Consider the following 26,306-nt stretch of genomic DNA (forward strand, 5'->3'; position numbering starts at 1 on the left):
AAAAGCGGTAGAATCATGTGTTTGTCTAAGCCCATTCCTATGGTCATATTTCACAAAAGTAATAGATGTCATGTCAGACTGATCTCGAGTCTATTGTGGGAGTTCAACTGGGAACGCGAAATATTTATCAGCGAAACAGCACTATACATGACTGTGCCAAGTGTGTAAACAGGTATCTTTCCATAGACCATCATGGTCCACCCCAAACGCCAGCGATGCAATTTTCCCCGTGAGAAACCAAAACCTCAGTCAAATGTTTATTCCCCTGCCAAACTGGCATAGTTGACGTCGCTGGCACCGGGGGGTGCCGCAATCACGTTCATTTGTGCACCATCCTGTCCCTGCGGCTGACCGTCGCCCTGAGTCAGAGCCTTCTGACCTGGCCGCCCTTCGATAGCCTTCTGTTTCCTGGTATCTCCGAAAGCACTTCTTCCGTCCCTCGCCATCTCGCCGCGCTGCTCCTTCGTCATGGTGCCTACTGCCTTGGGCACACTCCATCTGACCCTCAGGGGACATCCGGCTATCACTGCGCGGCCTTGGCATGTCTCCGCTGCCTTCTCAGCGCCTGCCCTTGTCTCGTAGTTGATGAAGGCGCAATGCGACATGTGGCTGCAGATCAAGCTCTTGATCTTTCCGTGCTCCTTGAAAAAGTCGCGAATCTTGAACTCGGGCAGATCGTCCTCCACTCCTGTTACGAACAGCGACATGATGTTCTTGTCCGCGGGTGGTAACCAGTCCTGAGGGCCAGGCGGCAATTGTGAGGCGGCGGGGAAGGGTCGTCTGTTCCCTGATCTTGGGCCCGCGCCTGAGGCGTTGGCTGCCTTCGAATCTCTTGTGCGAATAGGACCGGGGCCGCCGACGCCAGCGCCCACGGCGGGATTGCCACTGGACGATGCGCTGCCATCCTCGATCGCTCGGCCTTTCCGGAAATATGGCTTGCTCGTCGCTAGTCTCCGCAGCAGCTCGCGTGCCTTCTCGTCGGTCTTCTCGTACTCCTCGGTTCCTCCACGTCCTTCCTCGATCTCTTTCTCCATGTTTTGCGCAAAGTACTCTCGGTTGACCTCGCTCCCGGGGCCGGGCGCGACCATCTTGAGTGCAGCATCTCTGACGGCGACAGGAAGTCCAAAGCTGAGATCCAACATGCAGGTCTGGCAGCAGTTCTTGAGGCGCGCGCATGTGAGACAGATGTTGGTGCGCTTTTTCCGGCCGTGGGCGCGATCAGCGGACCACGAAAAGACGGTGAAGGGCCTGGTGCAGAGCTTGCATTCGGAGCCGTAGTCTTCCTTCAGCATCTTGACGTATGGGTTATCGGGAAGGCATGTCTCGCAGACCGAGGGGAAGTCGGTGGACTCCCATCCGGAGCGATTGAGGTCTTGCTTGATTTGTGGAGGCATTTTGGTCGTTTTAGCTCTCCGCGGATGGGCAGAGGCACACAGAGAGCAGCCAAACTGTTGCGCAGCGCTGTGGTTGGTGTTGTCGTGGTGAAAAGTCGAGGATGATGCAGATGCTCGAAGGCGACCTTGGCGTTGGATGGGGCTGACAAATGATAAGAGCAGCTTATCGGTGTGGCGCAAATCATTGTGCGTTTAGGCAGATGCCCCGACAAATGCATAAAGGAAAGCCGTATTCTGCATGTCACTACTCGAGCTTGTATCATCTCCTAGCATATATGATCTTGCAACACAACTAGGTCAGAAGTCCCTATTGAGTTATTCGTCTTATTGTCTCGGAAATAAAGCTCTGAATAGATGTGAAGTCCTCAAAATGCGTGCAATAGTTTGGATCATTCTTAGTGACGAGCTGTTAACTGAGGAAACGGGCTTGTTTAGAACGTCCAACCCGACTTCGGTAGTCTTTAGGTACTTTGCTTGGAATTTCCCTAAACAATGTGTATGGAGAGGAGAAAAGATTTCGCAAGACAGAATAAGAAGGGGAAAGAAAGGGAGAGAAAACCCGGTTCTACATGTCGACGTTGTAGTATCTCTGTTCCAAGTGTGCCTTGGGACGGTGATTTGCTTTGAAGTACATTAGATATTAGTTTCTCTTGGGCAGATGGTGCGCCTTTATGCTTTTATGTCGGTGATGAAATGATTGATTGCAAGAAGGAAGAGCCGAAGCTCGTTGTCAAATTGGAACCCTCCACCCACAAGCTTAGCACGGATATCTCGACTTCCCGCGTGTCAGAGGACAAAAGTTCGTTTTTCGCGAAAGAGGTATCTCACGGCTGGCCAGGTATTAAATTTTCTTACGTGACTTTCAAGTGATCTTTCAGAATGAACGGAGTTGCCGGCCGCTTGCCTTGCCTGGGATAGCCTATTGGCGCAGTGTTCAACATTGAGCAGGTCCACGTCCTTTTTCATCCTCTAAACTACAGTCTCCTTTTGCAAACGGAACCGACCATCATTATATCAGTCCACTCGTCTCTCGGAACCGCAATTTGTCCTGGCACATCGTCGCACCGTCTTTCCCAGTTGCGTAGATCATCTTCTGCCGCCGTCGGCTTCAAGTACCAAGTCACTTCATCTATGACGCCAAGTTCAGCCGGATTCTCAGGAAGGCGACCCGGCTTCCAAGAGGCGAAAACTTTCAGAAAAGCATGCATCGTGAGTATTTTTTCCACACTCCTTGACTCTTGATACGACAGTCATTGACGAAATAGGTTCGCCAATGATTTGATCACACTGGGTGTTGGTGATGACGAATCCAAGCCATGTTGGGTTTTCCATAAGCATAAGCTTTTGCAGCAATCAGAGTATTTGCGCCGCGAATTAGGAACAAATACCACACACATCTTGGATAATGCCACCTCTGAGACTCTGTAAAGCCTCGCGTTATGGGTGTATGAGCAAGAGGTTTTCGTAGAGGGTCTTGACATCGAGCAAAGCGTCAATCACACCGCTCCCGATGCCGATAATTCCAATGGGGGTGTCACTAGAGATGAAGCTCAACAAGACAACGACAATATTTGCTTCAAAATTGAGCAGGCAACCACCGACGAGGGTCTCAAACAAGAGGCAGGCACACAGGAAACCATTGCTCCGCCGTCGTCTACAACCACAATCCACGAGCTAGAGAAATGGTACCTGGACCCAACATACAACTTCGCTGATCATGATTTTGCAATGTCTCCTCTACTGGATCTTTACCTGCTTTCGAAGCAGCTTGAGATGCCGAAGCTGGCTGTTGATGTCATCCTGGAATGGCAGAGATTCTCACATCGACTCGATATGTTTACCGACCAGCATGTCATCACTCAAGCTCTCAAGACTCTTGATGCAGAGGATCCTCTGTATCGATACTGGGTTGCTGACTTTGCACACTCTTGCGGATTTCAAAGATCTGAGAGACACTACCACGACGACTTTCCGAGCAGCTTCCTACTAAATGTGATAAGAGGGAATTCGAGAGGGGGAATTCAAAGACATCGATCCAGACCATGACTGGTGCCAATTCCATGGGCACTTGTCCCCAGAAGACAGGGAGGATTGCCAGAGATCTCGTGGAAACGACGCTGACATGAAATACAAGCGCGAGCAGAAGCACTTGATGCCGAAAAAGACCGGCAAGCACGCCGACAAAACAGCATAATATTCTCGGCGAAGCGAAAACTGACATGATCACTGGAGAATGAAAACAGAACCACAACTGCTCTGGACCACAGAGGCAGTAGGAAATGATCGGTTATTGTAGGTATTGGTTTGCATCACACGGTGATGATATGTATTGTAGCAGTTGTTGGTACAAGGGTATCACAAGATAATAGTACAGCTCTGTGCTTGTATGTAAACATTGACTGATGGTCTCGGTCGTCAATCTCAGCTACCAGAGCAGCATCCTCCAGCACCAATCTTGGCCGTCTTTCCGCCAGCCAGCTTTACGGTGTCGTTGTCTCCTCTTTCCGTGTGCTCATGTATCCGCAGCTCTTAACACAGGGTTAGCTGGCATGGATTACCAAGGAAGCTGATGCGACTCACTGTATCTGTCACCCTCCTTCTTGCCCTGAACGACGTTCTGCTTCAGTATCGTAGCTACGTCCTCGGCGTGCTTGATGTGTCCGACAACATCTGGGTTCGAGGGCTCGAGAGCAGCGTACTCGCGGAATCCGGTACGAATCTGGTGTTTCGCGGCATTCAAGATCGGTTCATCGCCTGCAGAGGAACATGTCAGCACCGGATGCGCTTGAGAGATGGTTCAGGCAAGGTACCGTGGAATGCTATCCGGGCTGCCCGCAAAAGGTTTCTGTACGCTGCGATTGCTGCCATAGCGAAGCCCCAGGTGGTGTGTATACACAGGGCAGGTCCAGAAAGGCAACCAGATGGTAGAACGGGTCCAATGGTAGGACGAGAATGCACTCTTTGTCTGGTCGCGATGTCGCTTGCTGTGTCAATCCACGACTCGATGTCGAAAAAAGCCCGTGGCGTAAGGGTCTCCTGTGGCGTCGCGAGTCGCTGCAAACGAAAGCTGGCTCCGGTCGGTGTGGCGCATGATCCCTGCAATCTTCCCCAAGAGAAAAAAAAAATAATTCCTCTTCCCCCAAGGCTGCCCCACGATCACCTTCCGTTGTGCCAATCCATCCCGACATCAATAGCAGTCAAGATGGCATCCGCAACTGTTGTTTCACGGCCTTTGCCCACCCTCACTGAGGGCTGGTCTGCCGAGAAGGACTTCAAGCCCGTCGCCTCCGTCACTGCTTCTACCAAGCGGACCATCGAGCCCATCGGCCCTCACTTCCTCGCCCACGCCCGCCGCGCCCGCCACAAGCGCACCTTCTCCGAGGATGACCGCATCGAGGCCCAGAACGCTGCCAAGAAGATCGAGAAGGACGAGGACAGCGATGAGAGCGAGGCTGAGGACCCCATGATGCTCCAGCGCGAGGCCAAGGACTGGAAGGTATACATCTCCCGCCGTCCCATTAGCCCTGGCAAAGTTTGCTCGCACATGCTGACACACACGCACAGTCGCAAGACCACTACCAGGTCCTGGGTCTTTCCAAGTACCGCTGGAAGGCCACCGAGGACCAGATCAAGCGTGCCCACCGCAAGAAGGTCCTCAAGCACCACCCCGACAAGAAGGCTGCTTCGGGCGCCACCGAGGACGACAACTTCTTCAAGTGCATCCAGAAGGCTACCGATGTTCTGCTCGACCCCGTCAAGCGCCGCCAGTTCGACTCCGTCGACGAGAAGGCCGATGTCGAGCCCCCGAGCAAGAAGGAGGCCACCAAGGACTTCTACAAGAAATGGGGCCGCGTCTTCAAGTCCGAGTCCCGCTTCAGCAGGGTCCAGCCCGTTCCTCAGCTCGGTAACGACGAGTCCACCAAGGAGGACGTCGACACCTTCTACAACTTCTGGTACAACTTCGACAGCTGGAGATCGTTCGAGTACCTCGACGAGGATGTACCCGATGACAACGAGAACCGTGACCAGAAGCGACACATGGAGCGCAAGAACACCAACTCGCGCAAGAAGAAGAAGGCCGAGGACAACACCCGTCTCCGCAAGCTGGTCGATGACTGCTTGGCCGGTGACGAGCGTATCAAGCGCTTCAAGCAGGAGGCCAACGCCGCCAAGAACAAGAAGAAGTTCGAGAAGGAGGCTGCCGAGAAGAAGGCCAAGGAGGACGCTCGCCTCAAGAAGGAAGCCGAGGAGAAGGCTGCCAAGGAGGCTGAAGAGAAGGCCAAGACCGAGCGCGAGGCCAACAAGAAGGCCAAGGAGGCTGCCAAGAACGCTGTCAAGAAGAACAAGCGTGTTCTCAAGGGCAGTGTCAAGGACGCCAACTACTTCGCCTCCGGTGGCGACGCCAGTGCCGCTCAGATCGATGCTGTCCTGGGTGACGTCGAGATTGTCCAGGGCAAGATTGACCCCGATGAGATCGCTGCCCTTGCTGGCAAGTTGAACGGCCTGAAGGTGGCTGATGAGATCAAGGGCGTGTGGTCCGAGGAGGTCAAGAGATTGGTCGGCGCTGGCAAGCTCAAGGATGGCGACTGCAAGTCCCTCGCCTAAGCCGTTTCCCGCATGCTGAGCTAGTTGGTGAAGAACGATGCCCAGGTGAAATAGACAATAGATGCATGTTATGATAGATAGAGGACATCGTTATTATTGAGTGGTTTCTCTGTTCAATCGTCACAGTTCGCTTCCAACGTATTCCTTGTGTTGTATAGTTGTCTCTCGCAGGGATGACCGTAATGCTATTCCTAAAAACACAGAAGGCCAAGCTGCATGCTACCAGTTGTTCATCACACTTAATGTGTGCATGGTTTGCTTGAGTGTATTTGCTCTACAATCCGTTTTCTCACGCTGGAAGAAGCGTCCTCTACATACAGATTTCAACGATGACGGATGAAACAATGTTCTACTCTAAACCCTTCCGGTTGCTATTCGACTTCGTTGATATCAGTGCCGCCAGCCAATGTAATATGGGCACCATGGTGCATGCATTGCGCAAGGCCTTCTGCACACAGGGCATAGTGATCCAGAGGCTTGGTCCTGGGTTGCAGTGTCGGGATTCGGGTTCAGTGCGGGGCTCTCTGTCGTACGTCCGGATGCTGCGCGAGGAAGTCTCAAGTCTGTGTCATGAGGTTGAGTTCTATGGGAGTCAGTCGGTCGCGCGGGGTGATCACCATGATCGCCGTTGCAGCATTCAGGGGTATGAGAATCTAGGCCCACCAGCACAACCCGGCAGCCTGTAGGCGTAGCGCATGGGAGAGCACAAAACGAGTTGTGGTTGCCTGAAGGTGAGTCGCGCTGGAAGCGCTCGATGACAGTTTGGACCGAATTGGGATCGGGTAAAGCGTAAAAGTACATCATGTTGATGATGGCAACAAGTATTCGGTGCAGTGTTGAGTCAAGGTAAGGAATCATAGAGGTCCGTGTAGGAAACTCACCATCGAAGACCGGCAGATAGCACGGAGTTGACCACCTTTTGTATCAACTTCCTCTCTCAACCACGATCAATGTAAGATATGATTGGATCGTACCGCTTCAGACATCGGCCACAAGAAGTTCGGGGATTGTTGAAGAGTCCGCCATACTGGGTCCCATTTGCGAGCAGTCGGGGGTAAGAAGGAGTCACGTCTTGTAACATTGACAGGATCACAGTCATTTGATGCATACCTCACCTCGATGGTAGGGATAAGTGGCACAGGTCATCGGTTTTCCCAAGATACAAAAGACCAAATTGATGAGACCAGGTTGAACAGTTCAACAGCGCGAATCATGCCCTCCATGGTCTGTCTTCAACATTGTCGCCCATCGCAACATTAATGTCGACATTATGCAGCGGGAGGGCCAACGACTATCAAAGAGTACTGCAATCAAATCGCGAGGACTATAATCATGTCGCGTGTCTTCCGAAGGGAGACACTGGGGTTTCGCAATCAGCGGAAGACTCTCTTCTTCGAGACCTGCTTTGATATAAGCCTGCGAAAGACAGGAATATACCTGGCTCTCTGATCTTCGATATATCAGCTAATGGGCGGGCCGGCCAATTAAGCGTCCTTTTCTAGAGACGGCAGTCTTGGATCTTTCTAGATAAGTGCATCAAGTCAATAGACTACCTGGACTAGGGGCGGGTGACAGGAGCATTTCGTAAAGCTCTCTCCCATGACCCCTTGCCAACCAATCAGCATGATTGCTTCCACCAGAAGCGTGACGGACGGGGATTAACTTACACGAGTGTGAAAGATGGGACCCTCGGGCTTCATCATACCCGCGCGACTCATGCCCTGGTTTACCAAAAGCAATAACACCGTGGGATGGTGGATCTGCCTGTCGCGGGATACGGCACATTCAATATTGACTATTGGCAGGCTTCTTTAGCGTGAAGGAATCTGACCGCGATCTGAGCGCAAGGATGCTTATCAGGGCCTGGTGACTGGATAGCCAAGCATGTATTACGGGAAATGGCTGCCTACGGATGGTCTAGACCTACCTCATTGCAAAAAGCAAATATCACTATCCTCAAGATGTAAAATGTCACGGCGGAGCGAAGATACCATAGAGCTCGACCAACCCATCTGTTGAAGCTTCATCACACATATTTCAACTGTATAATATTTAAAGTTATACAAATCCACTTCGTTCAACGCGCTAAATGCTCGGAAATTAGTGAATGTAACCCTATGTGACGCGTTCAAGAGTCGAGGCTTTAGTATGGTGGCCCGGGCCATGAGGTGGCCTGGTTCTGGTGGTCAGACGTTATAATTGGGACGAATAAGAAAGAAAAGGGGATTGCCACTAGGTCCATACCGAGTTTAGCTCAGATGGATGGATTGCCCAAGGTCTGTGATATGCCAGAGCTGCCCAATATATTCATTACTACTCTGGTTTTTATGTTCAACTATGAATCTAATCTTAAAAACCACTGCACTCGTTTTCCGTACATCGCTTTGCATGTAGACGTTCTACCGTCATCATCTTCAGAGTTCCTCTGCAGACGTGTGAAAACCATGGGCCTCTATTGCATACTCGAGAAGGCTTCGACAGCCAATGTCTTTGCCGGAAGCTTGATACTCATCCTCGCATACATCGCCTCAACTGCGATATACAGGCTCTATTTCCATCCTTTGTCGAGTTATCCTGGTCCCTTTTGGGCCCGTTTGACGGTGATTCCCTCTTATTGGCACACTTTGCAACGTGATCGTCACATATGGCTTTGGCGCTTGCAAGAGGAATACGGTATGTATCTAGATCACCCGCCGCGTCTCGCTTATATTCGTACTTCCGATCGCTAACGCAATAGGGACCACTAGGCCCCACCTTCCGCTACCGCCCAGACAGCGTCCTAGTCAATACCCCAACTGCGTATCGAAGTCTCTTCGGCCCCAAGGGCAACGTGAAGAAAGGAGTATACTACGAAGTATGGCCTCGCAACGTGGATGCCGTAACAACGTGGAGCAGTGTCGACCTAAATGTTCACAGCCGGAAGAGACGTGTGCTGAACCAGTCTTTCTCTGCTGAAGCGTTGAAGTCGGCAGAGCCGCTTGTACTCGCGAACACGAAACGCTGGTGTGAGTTGATCGCACTGGAGAACAACCAAGCAGGCTGGTCACAGTCGCTGAACATGGCAGAATGGGTCAATTACTTGGTTTTTGATATCCTGGGCGACCTCTGTTTCGGTAAATGCTTTGACATGAAGGAGCCCGACAGCGGCCTGCGTTTCGTTCCGCACCTCATGGCTGAGTTCTTAGTACTGATGCACCCGATCGCGTACTCCCCGTTTGCAGAGCTTTGGGCATGGTTGAAGCCTCGTGGACTTGACCAAATCTTGACATTCATCTCCCCACCAGCGGTGAAGAACTGGCAGGCTTTCGTGGAGGAATGCCTGGCCAAGCGCACCCAGGCAGAGAAATCGGGCAACCTGAAAGGACGGAAGGACTTCTTCCACTACCTGTTCCATGCAGTTGATCCCGAGACAGGCAAGCGCGGCTTCCCCCTAGAGGAGCTCTACGGCGAGGCCGAGGCACTGATTATCGCCGGAGCGGATACTACTGCGATCATCATATCCGCCATGTTCTTCTATCTTGCTCGCAACCCGACTATCCAGGCGAAAGTGGCCAGTGAGATCCTAGCCACCTTCTCAAGTTCGGACGAGATCACCACGGGCCCCAAACTAGGGAGTTGCACATACTTGCGTGCCTTTATCCAGGAGGCCCTGCGTATGACACCAGCCGTCAGCGCGGAACCGTCTCGTCGGGTCATGAAAGGGGGCACACATGTCGATGGACACTACTTTCCCGAGGGGGTGAACGTGAGTGTCGGTTTGTACTGCTTGAGTTATAGTAAGGACATTTTCCAGGACCCGTTCACATTCAAGCCGGAGCGTTGGATTGTGGGTCAAGACGGGTCTACGAAGGAGAGCGTTGAGCTGGCTGAAGCTGGGTTTTGTTCCTTTTCATACGGATCGCGTGGTTGTCCAGGTAAACAGCTGGCATGGATGGAAATGACAATTGTTATGGCAAAGGTTCTGTTCGATTTTGAGATCAGGCCCGATTTCATGAACGATCTTGGGGCAGGATCCATGAACGCGAAGGTCGGACGCAGAGCGGCTGGCCAGTACCAGACATACGATGCCTTTGTGAGTCTACGGCAAGGTCCTTTGGTGCAATTTAGGAAGCGGGCGCATTCCTGATAGTTGAGATGCAAGGATATTGGTGGCATCTACACCAGGAGAAATTATATTGAGTACATACCATGACATCCAATCGAAACTATTACTGAGTGCGGTCCTTGCTACAGGCTGCCTTGGTTGGTAGCTGGTCGACCGAGATCGGCAACTGCGCCGCGAAGTGTACAAATGGACGATGGCGGTAACTTACAGATCGCTTGCCAATTGGAATACTACGACAGCTGAGACAACGTGAGCTGTACTTTGGCGCCTCAAAACGCAAAAAGCAAAAGCCAGCAACTCTTGCCTTGAGACGATGTACGGTCATGCTGGCTGTTCAATCAGTGCGTGTCGGGCACGCTAAATTAGCGGTGGACAGCGTGCTGCACAGATCGCCCCGAAGTGGGGAGAAACCCCAATCTGACTTGGTCTGCGCCTGTCAGCACTTCCATAGGACTGATCAAGGGGATTGTAATACTCACGGACAGAACTTCCATCAAATCCAGAGCATAGGCAAATGTGGTTGTATTACTCATCCAATTGTGGTGCAGTACGTCACATTCTCTTGAGAGCACCCCACGCCAGTTTTCCAAGTGAAGAAACGCGTCGTTGAACTGCCGACCCCCCGAGGTATCCGGCACATCAAACTTGAATCCCCCCACTCCTGCCAGAGATACCAAGAACTCGATCTCGTGCCACATTGCGCTAGAGTGAACACTCTATACTACAACCTTTGACACTTGGGACAGCAGCACTTCTACGATGTCGCTGGGAACAATTTTCAGATCTGCACTGGTAAGTCGGGTCTGTCGATGCGTTCGCGTGATTTGTCATTGACTGAGTGATAGATCGTGCTTGGTGCAGCCTTGTTGAGCCCATGGCTTCTAGGAAGATTCGAGAGCTTCTCACGCTTTTACACCAATGCGCCAGATAGAATGCCTCGCATAAATACTTTCAGTAGCCATGAAATCAAGTTCGCAGATAAGATTAGAAGCTGTGAAGATGCTCTGCTGATCGAGTCTGCCGGTGTTGCACTGCTTCCGTGCGACCCCGGAAGGGAGAGATGGAACAGCGTAATGGTATGTCCCCCTTCTGGCAAGTCCTCTCTCACACTACCATATACGCACTGACCAAACACCCTCAACTAAACACCACGTCCAGGGTTTCTTCGTTCCTGGACCAGTCCCAAGGGGCGAGTTGTATGCCTATGACTACAAGAACTCTGGTGCACCTGATTCAGAATCCCTGAAACGCTTTGACTTCGTGGATTATGCCCCTGGCGAGGACTTTCACTCCCTCGGAATGGGGTACAATGAGGACTCCTCGACACTGCTAGTGGCAAACAACCGACACGACGGCCCAGCGGTAGACATCTTCAAGCTCGACTTCGAAGCCTTGACTGCCACCCACGTCCGTTCTATCAAACATCCTCTCATCCATGGACCCAACGCTATTGTTGTCAGAAACAGCAAAGAGTTCTTTGTAACCAATGACCACTTCTTCCTCATGGCCAAGAGCCGCCTCTTGTCACAGGCGGAGACTTATCTTGGCTTGCCTCTCGGTACCGTCGTTCATGTGGATATCTCAGACGCTACCATGGTTACTGCCAATGTTGTGGCTCGTGTTCCATTTGCCAACGGAATCGAGCTGCTGAATGAGACGACTTTGGCCGTAGCATCGACGAGCTCAGGATCTGTCAAGCTTTTTACCGTCACCAATGACGCTGAGCCCGGCTCAACACCTAAGCTATTATACCATTCCAGGATCGCCCTCCCGTTTAACGTCGATAATCTGTCCCTCTCATCAGATGGGCGACTGATAATGGCAGGGCATCCGCATCCCCCCAGTTTGGTTAAGTTTGCTGCAACCCGCTACATCTGTAATGATCCCGCCGAGTTTGCTGCTGCGGATCAGGCTACGCAAGAATACTGTAGAACTGGGAAGACGTGCTCTTGGGTTTCAGAATGGTCGGAGACTGATGGATTGAGACACCTGTACGCTGACACGGATTATCCATCAAGCGCCACTGCCGCTCTGGATGCAGAGCGCAAAGTTGGTATCATTGCTGGACTGTACGCAAAAGGTATTCTTGTTTGGAGGGAATAAGTCCTGGCGCCAAGACTGGCTACCAGAGGCTCATGATTTAAGGCACTCCATATGCGGCCCCTGACCCGTTGCAGCCAAGTCTACATGTCAATGAAAGACCTATGTTGACCTAGCGATGGAATAGTTCACCATCGGACGATATGGTGCGTAGATGTAGGAGATACTGGTGTGCTTCATGGACTGATTAACTTACATGGTTCAATTCTGACGTGAGGTATGATCTGCAGCTTCAAGGCATTATGTAGGCCCTATGCTACTGGACATACCAAGCCACTGGCTCGGGTGTAGAATGGTTGATACTACATCCGCGCTTGAGAAGCGCTCTTAACGTTGTACTACTCAAGTCTTTAGTGGCAGTCTGCTGAACAATGGAAGTTTTATTTCCATGACCATTATGGGATGAAAACACCCCTTCGAACTGAGTATTATCTCTCTCAATTGCGACCTGAGTTCTTGTTAGCCGGAACCAAGTAGTCATGAATGGTGGTACTTGCCACGAGATACTCACGGCATCGTACTCACATCAAATTCTCGGAAACCTCAGGTTCACCTACTGCGTCAACAATGGCCACTCATAAATCATCACTTCTACAGTCCAATACAAAGCAAGTCACATGAAACCGCGGATCAGGTCAGAGAAGGTTGCGGAATAATCCGCTGGAATTGTTTGACATCTTTGAGAATGGCCGGGATAAGAGTATTGCTATGCAGAAGACAGTCAAGTTACCTATTGGCCCTCATTTGATCAAAATTAGCATCGTTCTTGAACGGATTATGGTTTTCATCTGCCTGCTATTCCATCGTGTGTCTGGTGAAAAGCGGGCTTTGGCAGCTGCTTGAAATTCTCAGGCTCATTATCGGCCAATTGCCATTTCACGCAACGTTTTTCTGCACTGTTGCCGTGGGCACCAATTTCTGGTCCAGGCACTTACAAATTTCTGAGGAACATTGCCATTTCCTAAGACTACAGAGTCTTGATCTCCCTACCTCCCTTCTCACCTCAACAGGTTTACATTGCGGCATTGCCTACTATCCGTATCGAGGACTTCATTGCTTGCAGCAGACGGCTTTTTTGCATCCGTCATCATGGTTTTCGCAGGAAAGTTCATCGAGCAGCAAGCTCTCCCCAACCTGCACTTCGGTGGCCGGAAGGGCAGTCGCGCAGTGCCTGTCGCCTTGATCCAGGCATTCAAGCGCGTGGGCAGCCTCGATTCGATCGCAGATACCATCCGTAGGTCACACCCCAACTGCGTTTGCATGTTTCTTGGTAGGTGCTAATGCTTACTACCTCAAGAGCACAGCGAGCAGGCTTGGACACGCTACGCCCAGAAGCAGTCTCACTCCCATGAAGCCGCCAAGGAGCATGATGACACCGTGCAATTCATGCGTTCAATCATCGAGAGTCAGCAGACTGAGCTGATTGCCATTAATGAGTCCAAAAAGGATCTGGAAGGCGAACTCGAATCCTTCAAGAAGAAGACCGCGTCCCTGAAGGATGTTGTTGAGGAGTTTTCGATGGCTCTCGCCGCTAGTCGAGAGGAGGCCAAGGATCTCAGCCGCCGATGCCAGACACTCGAGCTGGAGAACCGCAGACTCCAACGCCAGGCCCAGGTCCAGGCCTTCGGCTGTGCTATCCAGAGTTCGAGCTTCATGGCTGAGCCTCTGGGTTGCGAAAGAGAAATGCGCGCCCTTGCCACGCAGCTTGCAACAGCCACTGACGATGTCACTAAGCGAATCATCGAAGTCAAGGACCTGAATGAGAATATCGAAGCACTGTCGTCAGATGCCCGTGTTATGGCAAAGCGCAACGAGTTACTGTCTCAGAAGAACGAGGAGCTTCAGAAGCGCCTCGCCGAGCTCACGGCTGAAGACGATGGCCTCCAGGACGACACTACGGACTCGAGTGATGATGAGAGCATTGAAGAACTCAAGAAGCTCATCGTGAAGAAGGGAACTGCGAAGCCGGGACTCATGCAGCTGAAGGCCAGACGCATTCCCTCCGGCGTCGACCAGGAGTCTACCTACGAGACGATCTTCTGCTGAGTACGCCCTATACTTTCTGTATCATGGAACTTCCAACCACCTGGCCTAGAGCAAACAGCTGGTGGATACCTACAGAGAATTACAGGCACTGATCTGCATGCATGCAAATGTGATGGATTATACTGAGAGTTATGCTACTGGAGGATTGTTCATTCTGCCTCGCGAGATGGGGTTGTCTCATTGGGGCATGAGCTGCAGCTTTTTGGTCTCAGCAATGATTGAAGGTGGATATGTTGTAGCCAGTTCAATCTGGCCACCGTGATGTTGAACAATTGCATGATAAAAGTAGTTGGAAGAGTAATAGTCGTGAAGCTCTGACAAAGGGAGGTAGTCTACAAGAGGATAGAGTCCATACATCTTGAGGGATGGGCTGAAAGTGAATCGCAGATCCTCCATAACTCCAGTGAATATGTCTGTTATTCTCTAGACCATAATTGACGTCCAAGAACGGGTTCTCTTGACGTGACAGTGTGTGAAGACTAAATGGTTCCAAAGAACCGGGACATAGGGTCGAGTTCTTTTACAGCGCTCTGACCAGTCAGAAAAAGAGCTTTTCTAGGACTTCGCCAGGTGAAAGAATCTGTGAATAATGTTATTACATGCAAACGGAGCGGTCCACACTACGAGGTGACGAAGTAACCAACCTTTCCCACGCGACTGTTTTGAGCTCTGCAAATAATCTATTGGATACGCAGGGTTCTGACAAACTTAATTGCACGCTCAAAGAACTCATCTCATACATTTTTTCTGAACTACAAGTCAGCTGTGAGCCAGCTTCCAGGCAGCGGACAACTAAACCAAATACCTTAAAGCCAAATTCAGACGATTGGCCATCGCGCCTTCCAGACAGCATTCTCCAGACTACCTGGGACATCAGGTGGTAGCCCTCATACGCGATCGACATTGCAATCTCCTCTCGGCCAATATGGATTCTCTGCCTACCGGAGAGCCGTCCCTGGTGGTCGACATTGATAAGCTCAGCCTTGAAGCCTGCCGGCGGGTCCTGAAAGCGCAACGACTGCCTAACCTAAGCATTCTCAGCTACGAAGACATCATCAGCCGCAACGAAAAAGATCACGAAACCCTTTGCACCCGAATCCGTGTTCTTGAGGAATCCGAGGCCGCGCTGCGTTTCCGATTCGTGGCTATGAAGGAGGCCGAGATCAAGCATAACCGAAGACAGAACGACGACTTGGCAGTTCGCCAGGCACAGATTGAGGAACTGCAGATGTCTCAACGAAAAGTCGCTGAAGAAGCGCGCCAGAGCAGCGAAGCAGCACGCACTTTGATCACACGTGCCCAAGACGAGAACAACTACCTGCGTAATCAACTCCACGAAAGAGCGCAAGTTATCGAGAACTTGAAGGCGCAGGTGTTATACCAACAGCGGGAGGCCGAAGGACTTCGAGCGGAGACAATGAGGCATGCAGCTCAGATGAAACAGATGCGAGGCCAGAGAGTAATCGAGGCGGAGCATCGAAATATCCACATGCTTAGAGAAGAGAGGCGCTCGGCAAGGCACGCAACACGCATGAGTCGTCTGAAGGACATGAAAAGACGCCTCCAGAACATAGCGGCCAGCTTTGCCTCACAGTGCTCGCAGCACAAGAGAGCACTGCTGGAGGAGATCAACCGCCGACCTGACAACCAGCGCTTGGCCATTGATCTTCAGGCCATGAAAGATCTGAAGGAAGACCAAGAGAAGATGAACGATACCCTAACCGAGCTTGTGGAGAAGTTCATACGAGAAGCCACTTACAAGTTCTCACCGACGGAGTTCATGCGCAAGAAGGGTCACACAAACCATGTGTGTTTCAGAAGCGGTCGTCGCTGAAGAGGTCATCTACGCACCGGCGCCGATGAGCTTGGCGACATTACGGCCAATGCTTTGAGAAGCAAACGGTGAAATTTGGCCACCACCATGCATGGATGGGACTAAAAGTGTTGTGAGCTCCGTTGCAAATGAATAGAACTATGTGATCAGAAGTGTGCCCAATGAGCATTGGTGGTTTGTCAGTATGTGACGCATGAGAGTCTCTATCACAATACATTCCCAGTTGCAGTGTTAGGAAACGCTCGTATCTGAACGTACTTGAGAATGCTCGGTACAGGGCTTCCACAAGTTCATGAATTCGAGTTTGCAGCAGCCTGTGACGAGATTCTCAATGGCTGTAAACATTGATTTGATGCCCTTACATATATGCACACTGAGTTGCCTGAGCTCAGTAGTAGAACAACGAATTGTCACAAAGTGTTCAGAGTTAAATCCTGCCCTGGCCATCTACACTGTTTCCCCTGTTCAACCAAGGCTACACGACGGGATATTCCTGCTGTTTCGGCTGCATTGATATGTCCTGCGTGATAAGAAGGCTTTTGGACCATCGGGGCAATCTCAGAGGCTTCGCAGGATTTCAATTGGTACTGCAGTGTAGGATCGGATATGCTACTTCGACTGAATCTCCGATCATCCAAGTGATTCGAGTGATCTACGAAGCGTCTGATTATTTCTTCTCTCTGAAATAAACGGGAGATCCCGAGATCTGCACGGGGAGCTAAATTCGCTGTCAAAGAAGACTGTATATCAAAGATTCCAACATCTACTCACAAGATTGAAACTACCCCTGCGAGCCTTCCGAATGAATGCAGGGAATGGCGGTAGAGGAGCCACGCCCTCCAGGAACAGAGCTTCTGTGGAGACTGCGAGAACATGTAAGGGTATTGAATGAGTCAGGTACTTACCTCTTGATCTGTAAACAAAGGTAAACACGGCGAATGGTCGACATTCAGGGTCAACGCAGCGGCTATTCGCAATCAGTCGTTCGGGGTCTTCGTCCTTATATCTGTTGGAACAGGGCATCGTCTCTGCATCGGCGAAGCTGTAAGGTTAGCATCTTTTCTATTAAAATATGATTGCCGTTATTCTGACTCACATAGTGCAATGCGATACCGATTGACCTTTGGCAGAAGCCTCTGTCACCCTATCAATGCCATCGCTGCTGCTGACCGAACCTAGGAGTGTCCCCAGCCGGAACTTGGACAGCGGTCAACATCTTGAACACCATCACCTGATGACTCCTAGGCGCTTAACGACGCTTTCGTTGCTTATCATCTCTTCCGATGAGGCTTTTTCATCTGGGACTGTGAAGGTTTATACGAGTACGGAGTTGTGAAAATAGATGCGAAAACGTACCAATTGTAATTTAGCATGTGGCTGGGCCGATGAGTCTTGCGTGTCAGGACTCGGCACTTCACACTCTTGGCCAGGGACATCAACAATATTGGGGAATCTTAACAACTCGTACTAGTATTTACATATGAACATATTCAAACAGCAGCTACGGAGACCCGCTCCTGGAACTTGGCCGGGATACCCTCGGCCTTGGCATCTTCCGTCTTTGCCTCGTCACCAAACGCATCACGTCCGCTGGCAAACACCTTCTCGAAGTCGTACTCGCCCCAACGAATCTCTGGGTTGAGTCCAGCGAACTTCCACTCACCATCAACCTTCTTGTACCAGTGGGTGTTGGTGCTGTGGGCGTGCCCCTTAACCGCAACCTTTGTGCGCGTCTCATCCGTGTATCGCTGGTGGGGAACACGGAGCTGATGGATGCCAATGACCTCAGTATCGCTAACCTTCTCCCACTTGGTGCCTCCGATGAAGTGCTGGGTCTTGAGAAGCGGATCGCCCAGGACTGCCGGGTCGGAGATCATGGCGATGAACTCCTCTGCCGGCATGGCTTCCCACAGTTTGTCAAGGAAAGACCGGTAATCAATCTGCCCGACAGTCAAAAAACGTATTCACACCACGAAATATTGCATTACGAACTCTTAGCTGAGGAGCGATGCATTTCCTGAGGCGTTGCCAGTCCTTGCTATCGTAGCTGTCTGCCCATTCGACAAGGCAAGCCGTGAGGCCAAGGTAGTCTGTGAGAATGTCAAACCCTCAGTTCGTTTGGACGCACCGCTTGCGATGACTCACCGTCAAAAGTAATGTTTCCGTTCACCATCTTGCTCGGTTATAGGTTTGTGGTATGGAATAATGCGTCATCCGCCTGTACAAGAGCATACTTTTACTGCACATATATATATATATATATAGAGAGAGAGAGAGAGCTCAATCTACGCACGGACAGGGCGTCAGCGGATCCTCCGGACCCCGGACTTTGGGGCTGCCGCCGGGGTCTGAGACAGGTGGAGACATTCCGGAGTCCGCTGGGGATCAGCGACCTCGGGAACTTCGCTCCCGCCCCGCCCCATCGCAATTAAGTCCACGCTCAACGGTGCGGTCGTGGGTTTTTTAATTATGCGACTAATTCCCCCCGAGCGGAAGGTTATCCCATGGAGATGAGTATTTTCCAGGCTTGAACATATAATTGCCTCCTGGAGGCGGCTGTAATATTTAGTCCCCGTGCGGCTGCACCACCACCCACGAATTAGTGGGCTCGGGGGCCCGGTCTCGATGAACTTCGGAGGTCATATCGGCCACGGGAGGCCCGGCACAAAGCGCTTCTAGATGCATGGCTGGATTGAATATGTAGGGTCAGCCGACAAGGTAACATATTCTATCTTTCTTCTTCGTAAATAGGCTGTTGTCCCTGTGAAGCCATAGTCTTTGACGCGGCACCGACCCCAATGTTTTCTACTAGCTAGCACAAATCCCCACGTTGAGTAAGCATAGAACTACTGAATAGAAAACCGCATTCAACATAGTCATACGAAGTTGTTAGGCTTCTTAAGTTCGTAACAAAACGGTTTCAGGCGGAGATGCTGCGAAGTGTCTAACTGATCTGCCCTATTCTTGTGTTGAGGACATGCTCACATGCCTGACTGGCCACGCAAGGCCTAGTGGCTTGCGCTAGGGGGTTACTCGCGCCTCGTCTAATTATTGAGTTCCATGATAGTAAGTTGGGGTATGAGAATTTAACAGGACTTGAAGACACCAAATATGAACCGTGGCCATCATTTGAAGTCGCCTATTCAAGAACGAAAGGGTTATGTGTTCATCTGGTTGGTTTGCACCTGAGAAGCGCGTCTAGAGATAGTGACCAGAAACAATACATGAAGGTGTTCACTGGAAGAAAACTGCCACGGGCTTCTCCTGTCCATCGTCATTCTGGCTACATTAGACTTCTCAAATCAAGAATAACGAAGTCACAGGCCGTACGTCTATCCAGGTTTCCGGGTTAATGGCTGATGATCTAGATAGATGCCAACCAGATCTGCATGGCTACATACGCATCACACTTTTCACCTATGTTTACATATTTTCAAATCGACGAGGGCTGTTTTGAATTTGCCGACGACGAACACATTGCCAGAGTACCCTGCAGCAAGGTACAGCGGCAAGAGACCTTAATCAATTGTTTCTCCTTGTTGCATGGTGCACCTAGTGCAAAGACAACTACCAAGAACGTCTTTGCTATCACCAAGCACCTAGTAGAGTAGTTCGACGTCGAGAAAGATATAAATGAAACAATACTGCGTGGAGAAGTCGTGTAATTACCAAGTGGGCTTCTTCAGGGTTGGGCATATCTATGAAAATCCGCTGGCAGGTATTTAAGGCTCGTGTGTCAATAGAGTCCTCATCCGCACAACGTGCAGAACCATGAATTCATAAGCCTCGGGAAAACCCCGTAAATTCAATTTACGCGCACCAGACTGACGACCTGGCTTCCTTGATCATGTACGCAGCTCTTGACGTGACTGAGCTGAACCTCTCGTAAAATCATGAATATAGGAGTGCCCCATCATGGACTGTAGATGTTCATGTCGATTCGACCCTGTATCTCCCAGAGGAAGATTATCTCTCAGAGGTCATGGCATAAGCACATTGTTGTTGGTGCCTCGTTTCAACTGCGAGCCAGCAAGTCCCTTAGGCAACAGCCCAAGGCCCAATAAATTCACTTTGGGATTTCCGCAATTTGTTCTCAATATTAACCCACACTAACGAGGGGAAATCGCCACCCACTTCGACAGTATCACACTCATACACACGCACCCATTTCACGATATCCTGCAATCGATTCGGCTTGCGATTTCGGGCGTGAAAATCTCTACTTTCATCACCCTTTGGATCTGCCAACCATGGCATCCAATATGATGCCGTACACCGGCCTTGTTCCATCCTTGGAACGTATACGTGCCGAGCACAACGATGACAGCACGTTTGTCATCTACTTTTCGCAAAGGCTGCGTGTCCTAGCAAACCGTTGTGGACGACAGCGCCATCTAGGCAAGGCCATACCGCGGCCTGTTCTCGAGAAGACACTCTTCTGTGAAATGTTCGAGATTTGTAAGTTCCGCTAAGCCAACCTTCCCCTCTTCCCTTTGAAGTAGCTGACCCCCCTTTTTACAGGCAAGAGAGAAAGACACCCTCTGCACAGTGAGCTTGCCCGTACGACTCAGTGGTGCGATCCGTACGACGGCTTCGATGGTCTCGAGGAGCGCCTCTTGGCAGCTATGCGTGAGGCCCCTCACGGCCTGACTCGAGCACTAAAGCTGGCAGAAGGCTTGCTAGTCGACGAGATACCTGGAAAGACCCAAATCTCGAAGACTGAGCCGCCCATGACCAAGGCTGTAGGTCTACGAAATTCGGAGCGTGACCTCAACGACGATGGCCCTCCCGGCTTGGGTCCGCCGAGTGGACTTCCTGTCGAGAGCAGCTCGGCTGGTAATGCCACCAAGAGAAGGAAGCGGGAACACTCTGATCCTAATCTGGGAGAGAATCATGCTGCTGATGCTGGCGAGGAGGCTGACATTGTCATGAAATGGCAAGACTGTTGTCGCGTTCTCACGACGATCCCCAAATCCTTCACCCCCGTCGCAAATACCCTAGAGACACCAAGCGTCGATCATCAGATGTTCCTACAAGCCCTTGCCGCCGGGCTTGATGGTCCTGAGAACGTCACCTCCTTCCTGAATGATGAGGCTTGCGACGACTCGTGGATTTGCCTGACTACTCTGTGTGGTAGCAACGACTACTTCAAGGTCAACAAAGCGGATGGAAAGTGTCTCATTTGCAACGCTGCTGGGCGCGGTAAATGCGTACAGGTGGTCAAGCGCCAGACAGGGGCCAAGTACCGAGTTGTTGGTTTCGTGTAGGGAGGGTTAGACAGGGAAAGAACTACACAGCCACTCGTACATTCTAGTGGAGCCTCTTCTGTGATGAGGGGATAATGGAGCCATGTCTTTTCCAGTGAATCAAGCCAAAACAGCGCGGCCGTACGACAGTATGTATCATCCAGTACCTGGAAATGGATATCATCACAATAACTCAAGAAAAGGTCAAAGTCGTACGGTTTGCTTTATCACATGAAAAGCCAAAGCAGTGGCCGAGTTCTTCTGAAGCCGTGCACAAGCTCTGATGCTTGACAAGCATAGACTCGAGACCTATGTGCCATACGGGTATCTTATAATGCCAGACAGGTGCCGGAAACTCAGAGGAATGTTCAGGAATCTCAAGACTGAGAGATGCATTCTTGCCGTGAAGAAACTTTCGTAAAATGAGGTTACTAAGGCTCACGAGAGGCTATGGCAATCGTCAGAACCAGCACAGAGCCCTTGGAAATGTGAATGAGAATGACAGTGCCCCAATTAATGCGCCCAAGAAGCAATCTAAGATTCAAAAGGCGAAGGAGAACTATGAACTCTCAATGGCCTGTTCATGAGCTGTGATGTTGAGCAACATAGTCTCGGAAACTTCAAGTCTACTGCTGAAGCAAGCGGGACAAGAACACTTCAAAAAAATGTCAGCTTCTCCAGCTAGCCTGTGCCGAGCCCCTCGTAACCTGACCATGTTTGACGAGAGCTGCCGTCCTCTGTACGCTCTTTTCCTCCAGATCCCCTACCCCACCGCGAAAAGCACCACTATCCAAATTCGAGACTTCTCAGTTTTGGTACGCGAAGCCTGTCGTTGCCACACTCTCGAGACACTTTCCGCTCCGCCGTCATTCTCACGACGATAGCAAAGGTCCATCGTGTCACCTCACAGTGACAAAGAGATCTCTGACCAGCCACGAAGTCATCAGAGTGAAGAAGAAGTAGCCAACTAGTCGCAACCCATCGAAATTTCTGCTGTCAATCGTCGCAGAGCAGGCTGTGCACCTAAGCTAAAGTCCACAAGTTCTCGGGTCAGCTTCGAAATACCTCAAAGTTGCGCAATCTGAGCCACAACGCACCTGCGCGAAGAGGTACCATAACTTGCCTGCCAAGGTGCTGCCCCAGTATAGCAGGCTGGAAGAGGGCTTCTTCAAGGAGACAGCTTTGGGTAATCAGCAAAATAATGACGATGTCGGCCATCTTGGCGGACCATGTCCCTGTTGTCGTCCCCTGACAACCCTTGCTACAAACACCAGGGACAGTTCTGCCTCCAGGGAAGTCAATAACACCCCAGAAAATTTTGGCAGATACCTTACCTGTTGTCATCTCCCGGAATCTATTGCATCAGCCGCCAGAGATAACCCTTCCCCCGAACCCTTGGCTGCAGAGAGCAATACGTCCGAGCAGATCCTGCACGACATCAGACTCAACCTGGCTCAATCTTCTGCATCTGCAACGGCAGAATCGAACACGCAGCTAAGTCTTTGATTCACCTGGAATTCCGCAACACGTTACGTTGCATGGTGTGCACTGGTCTCTGGTCAGACTTCTTTCAAAAACTATTCGCAGTGATACAACGGCAACTATCTGCTTAGCTCTTGACTCTTGAAGGCTTCATTCAAGAAAAACATTTTTCGCCTTAACCTTTGGTATATGAAAGACGGCCTTGACAGATACAGAATTTGTCAAGTTCGTTTTACTTATTTTAGTTGATAGCCTAGCCCTTGGCATTTGGCTTGTTTTTCCACCTTAGGCTCTGGAATGATAGTGTCTCATCGAGCCCTTTCAAGGATGAAGAATCACATAACACGGTTCTGAGTAGGAATGCAGTAATAACATAATCTCTCCGGTGCGTTCATCTGCGTAGTATTTGAATGGGACTGATTCTAACAGTCAGGCAATTCCCATCCATCTCTGAGCGAAGCAATAACCATGAGGCGACACAGGTTGCCATGGCTGTTATCTAGCCTCCCCGGCCTAGCTTCAGGAATCTGTGTAAGGGATGATTGCCTTAACCGTGGGTGACCAGCTAATACACAGTGGACTATCCTCAAAGCCTAACACCTACTCGCAGGAATTGACTGTGGCCTCGGGTGCGTGGCAGACTGTTCGAGATGGTTAGACGTGACAATTACCCCATCAGCCACGTAAGTCGATCTGTTGCTGGTAGAGTTCAAACATTGATATCTAATTCTAGCACTTCCACCATCACTCGGCCAGCGTCATCTACTTTTTCGACTGCGACAGCCTCTCCGACTCCTTTGGCTCCTCGCCAGAATGAAGAGACATGCGAGCAAGTTGCCTTTCCTCCATATGCCGCACTTTGCAACAACATTGCACGATTTGCGTCTGCTTGCTCATGTGAGATTCCCCATACAGGTTATTTCCTTATCTAGGTTATGAGGAGTAGCCTGTTTGATGGCTCAAGCTCCATCAACCCACATTTTCTATTGTGTTCCAGGTCAACATGCAATCTGGTGATACTGACGATGCAACTTTACAAGGTATCGGAGTCCTTCCAGAAACTAGAACCGCCGTTCGATCCACCCTATTAGTCACGGTCCTGACTACTTCGTCGCCTGGCCAGATTGCTACCACAACTTCCGCATCTCTAAGTCCTTCTGGTGCTTCCACAACAGCGAGCACGACGACCGATGATGCAGCATTATTGTTCACGATCGCTCCCAGCATTCAACAAGCAAACGGCCAACAGAAACGCGATATCTCCGAGCGTCAAGCCGTCTTTGGTGGTTTCGTCGGTGCTGACGATCCGCAGGCTAATTGTAGTGAGGGTCAGCGATTTCTGATTGCCGACGGCGAATTGATAAGCGAAAATCAGTTCATTTCCACAGACCCAGGTGCTCCATTCATAGAGCTGGTACCGGAAATCAAACGATCTATCTCCAAGACCTTCGAACTAATTAATTCAACACTGCATTGGGTCAACGAGAACAACTTTCTGGGGGGTGAAGCCAGGTTTTGCCAAATCCCATCAGGTGTTGTCTATGCAACATTCATGGGCCGGGACAATCAGCCAGATCAGTGCCAGCCCATATCGATCATTGCTTATAAAGGTATAGTTCAACCGCGATGTACCACTCGGGCTGTCACTTACATTTCTCCTAGCGCGGCAATGTGTCAATGGAGTCATTGTACCTGAAGAGGGTTCCCCTATTTCCTCTGCCACTGATCTAGCTCAGTCTTCTAGAAGCTCCTCATCGGTTCAGATAAACACTGTGCCGACCACTGGAGTAATTACGTCCACCTCAGCGACTTCTAGCATCCAGACTTCTAGAGCATCCGAGGTGATCATAGATCCGATAAGTAGCAGCAGTACGACACTAGAAAGCATCTCAGAAAGGTCAATAACAACAACGTCGACAAGAGTCGGGACCCTAGCAATCAGCTCCACAACACTATCATCGACCGCAGCCGCCTCATCTACCAGCCTCTCATCGGCAACACTTGTGCCTACAACACTTTCATCTATGACAGCAGCCAACTCGACAACAGCGCTATTGACAACGATCACATCGACAACCATCCCAATGGGGACAACCACGACAACTGCGCCGACAATCCTACCATCTACAAAAACAGACTCATCGACAACGCTTCCATCTACAGCACTGTTATCTACAACACTCTCGACTACAGTAATCTCATCTATAATGCTCCCACCTATAACACTCCAGTCTACAGTATCCCCATCGACGACGCTTTTTCCTACAATACTTCCATCAACAGTGACTACGTCTACAACATCCCCAGCAGCTACACCTTCGGGTTCCTTCTGTCTCCGCTGGGCAGGAACCACCAACTTGTCAGTTGACAGTATCGTAACAGCGAATGGTTTTGGGAGTCTCTTGTACATCGAAGAGCGCAATGCTTCTAGCAGACCTGTTGCTCTCTTCAGCTTACAAGAGAGTACCGGAGAACTACTTACTGTTAATAGGGATCACATTGTAGTCCCAGGATGTCCGGCTGATGATGCTCAAGTCGTATCACTAGAGATAGACAATTCACCAGCCATCGAAGCTGATCCGGACATCTACTTCACCACAAGATGTAGAGTAATTGATCAGGTACTGAGATGCGAGGCTGGAGACGACGAATTTTCCTATTTGGGTTTCACAGAATCCGGAGGAGTGCCGTCTCAGTTGCAGCTGTACGCTTCGCCCGGTTCGTTTGAACGCTCTCTGTCAACATTCGACCTTCTTGTTCAATATGGAACAGACTGTGAAGTCAGTGCTGCACGTAACAGCGACACTGAGGGCACATCGACTAGGGTTACCTACTTGACTACAACAATTGTCTCATCGTCAGTTACAGACAACAGCCCTCCCACTACTACAGTGCTGGAATCGAGCACGATATTGTCGCCGGCAGGTAGCAGTCTTACTACCGCAAAGCCGCTTGATTCGAGAACTGCCTCATCATCGAGCGGAGATGGAAACACTCCAGCGGTTACCACCCTTCAAAATAGACATGTCGGGTGATTACTTCATATTCGTAATAAACCCACAAATTGACCTATCTGTCCATGAAGTTGAAACTAGAGTAACGGGAATTCTGTCTAACTCATTATGAACTCTTATTTTAAATCCCACGAATTGAATAAGAGTCAAGTACGCCTGTTCTGATAATTCTCCCTGGTGAGTAAGGGTGGGCCAGTGATGCGATCCTGATATGGTGTGCTATGTGACGTATTAAAGACGAGGAATGCCTAGCTTATCCTCTAAGTTCTTATCTATCTAAGAGCTGCATCAGCCGCATCCCTATCTGCAGCTGGTACAACTGTCTGTGTGCATACCTTGTACCAAAATGCCCGGATTTGGGGGGCAGGGTTCTGGGGGCCAAACTTGTAGTGGTAGGGTGGAAGCAGTCAGCTTTGTGCAACCATGGGGGCTAAATTAAGATTGAAAAGGCTGCAAGACACGTTTACAGCATGTGGATCG

The 26,306-nt window shown here is 50.5% G+C and overlaps 10 protein-coding genes across 10 annotated transcripts; 7 read left to right on the forward strand and 3 right to left on the reverse strand.

The window, feature by feature from the left end:
* Nucleotides 1-257: 257 nt before the first annotated feature.
* On the reverse strand, nucleotides 258-1,394 carry JN550_009848 (uncharacterized protein; the record flags this gene model as incomplete). Its single annotated transcript, XM_049321963.1, has 1 exon — nucleotides 258-1,394. One exon carries the CDS (start codon nucleotides 1,392-1,394, stop codon nucleotides 258-260), a length of 1,137 nt encoding a protein of 378 aa, XP_049168170.1.
* Nucleotides 1,395-2,087: 693 nt separating this feature from the next.
* On the forward strand, nucleotides 2,088-3,588 carry JN550_009849 (uncharacterized protein; the record flags this gene model as incomplete). The annotated part of the gene is made up of 4 exons (XM_049321964.1): nucleotides 2,088-2,193; nucleotides 2,537-2,603; nucleotides 2,825-3,386; nucleotides 3,529-3,588. The coding sequence occupies 4 exons, from the start codon at nucleotides 2,088-2,090 to the stop codon at nucleotides 3,586-3,588; spliced, it is 795 nt and encodes a 264-aa protein (XP_049168171.1).
* A 227-nt stretch (nucleotides 3,589-3,815) lies between these two features.
* On the reverse strand, nucleotides 3,816-4,262 carry JN550_009850 (uncharacterized protein; the record flags this gene model as incomplete). The annotated part of the gene is made up of 3 exons (XM_049321967.1): nucleotides 3,816-3,922; nucleotides 3,975-4,148; nucleotides 4,205-4,262. 3 exons carry the CDS (start codon nucleotides 4,260-4,262, stop codon nucleotides 3,816-3,818), a joined length of 339 nt encoding a protein of 112 aa, XP_049168172.1.
* Nucleotides 4,263-4,596: 334 nt separating this feature from the next.
* On the forward strand, nucleotides 4,597-5,999 carry JN550_009851 (uncharacterized protein; the record flags this gene model as incomplete). The annotated part of the gene is made up of 2 exons (XM_049321968.1): nucleotides 4,597-4,890; nucleotides 4,959-5,999. 2 exons carry the CDS (start codon nucleotides 4,597-4,599, stop codon nucleotides 5,997-5,999), a joined length of 1,335 nt encoding a protein of 444 aa, XP_049168173.1.
* Nucleotides 6,000-8,443: 2,444 nt separating this feature from the next.
* On the forward strand, nucleotides 8,444-12,207 carry JN550_009852 (uncharacterized protein; the record flags this gene model as incomplete). Its single annotated transcript, XM_049321969.1, has 7 exons — nucleotides 8,444-8,672; nucleotides 8,747-10,071; nucleotides 10,233-10,245; nucleotides 10,315-10,445; nucleotides 10,854-10,896; nucleotides 11,083-11,180; nucleotides 11,263-12,207. The coding sequence occupies 7 exons, from the start codon at nucleotides 8,444-8,446 to the stop codon at nucleotides 12,205-12,207; spliced, it is 2,784 nt and encodes a 927-aa protein (XP_049168174.1).
* Nucleotides 12,208-13,293: 1,086 nt separating this feature from the next.
* JN550_009853 (uncharacterized protein) lies at nucleotides 13,294-14,250 on the forward strand (the record flags this gene model as incomplete). The annotated part of the gene is made up of 2 exons (XM_049321970.1): nucleotides 13,294-13,438; nucleotides 13,502-14,250. 2 exons carry the CDS (start codon nucleotides 13,294-13,296, stop codon nucleotides 14,248-14,250), a joined length of 894 nt encoding a protein of 297 aa, XP_049168175.1.
* A 925-nt stretch (nucleotides 14,251-15,175) lies between these two features.
* Nucleotides 15,176-16,084, forward strand: JN550_009854 (uncharacterized protein; the record flags this gene model as incomplete). Its single annotated transcript, XM_049321971.1, has 1 exon — nucleotides 15,176-16,084. The coding sequence occupies one exon, from the start codon at nucleotides 15,176-15,178 to the stop codon at nucleotides 16,082-16,084; it is 909 nt and encodes a 302-aa protein (XP_049168176.1).
* A 1,490-nt stretch (nucleotides 16,085-17,574) lies between these two features.
* JN550_009855 (uncharacterized protein) lies at nucleotides 17,575-18,257 on the reverse strand (the record flags this gene model as incomplete). The annotated part of the gene is made up of 3 exons (XM_049321972.1): nucleotides 17,575-18,024; nucleotides 18,077-18,174; nucleotides 18,230-18,257. The coding sequence occupies 3 exons, from the start codon at nucleotides 18,255-18,257 to the stop codon at nucleotides 17,575-17,577; spliced, it is 576 nt and encodes a 191-aa protein (XP_049168177.1).
* Nucleotides 18,258-20,334: 2,077 nt separating this feature from the next.
* JN550_009856 (uncharacterized protein) lies at nucleotides 20,335-21,351 on the forward strand (the record flags this gene model as incomplete). The annotated part of the gene is made up of 2 exons (XM_049321973.1): nucleotides 20,335-20,542; nucleotides 20,606-21,351. 2 exons carry the CDS (start codon nucleotides 20,335-20,337, stop codon nucleotides 21,349-21,351), a joined length of 954 nt encoding a protein of 317 aa, XP_049168178.1.
* Nucleotides 21,352-23,815: 2,464 nt separating this feature from the next.
* JN550_009857 (uncharacterized protein) lies at nucleotides 23,816-25,847 on the forward strand (the record flags this gene model as incomplete). The annotated part of the gene is made up of 4 exons (XM_049321974.1): nucleotides 23,816-24,422; nucleotides 24,475-24,599; nucleotides 24,680-25,134; nucleotides 25,304-25,847. 4 exons carry the CDS (start codon nucleotides 23,816-23,818, stop codon nucleotides 25,845-25,847), a joined length of 1,731 nt encoding a protein of 576 aa, XP_049168179.1.
* Between the last annotated feature and the right edge of the window lie 459 nt (nucleotides 25,848-26,306).

Source organism: Neoarthrinium moseri (assembly GCF_022829205.1).
Source record: "Neoarthrinium moseri strain CBS 164.80 chromosome Unknown scaffold47_Wmoseri_CBS_16480, whole genome shotgun sequence".
NCBI lineage: Eukaryota > Fungi > Ascomycota > Sordariomycetes > Amphisphaeriales > Apiosporaceae > Neoarthrinium > Neoarthrinium moseri.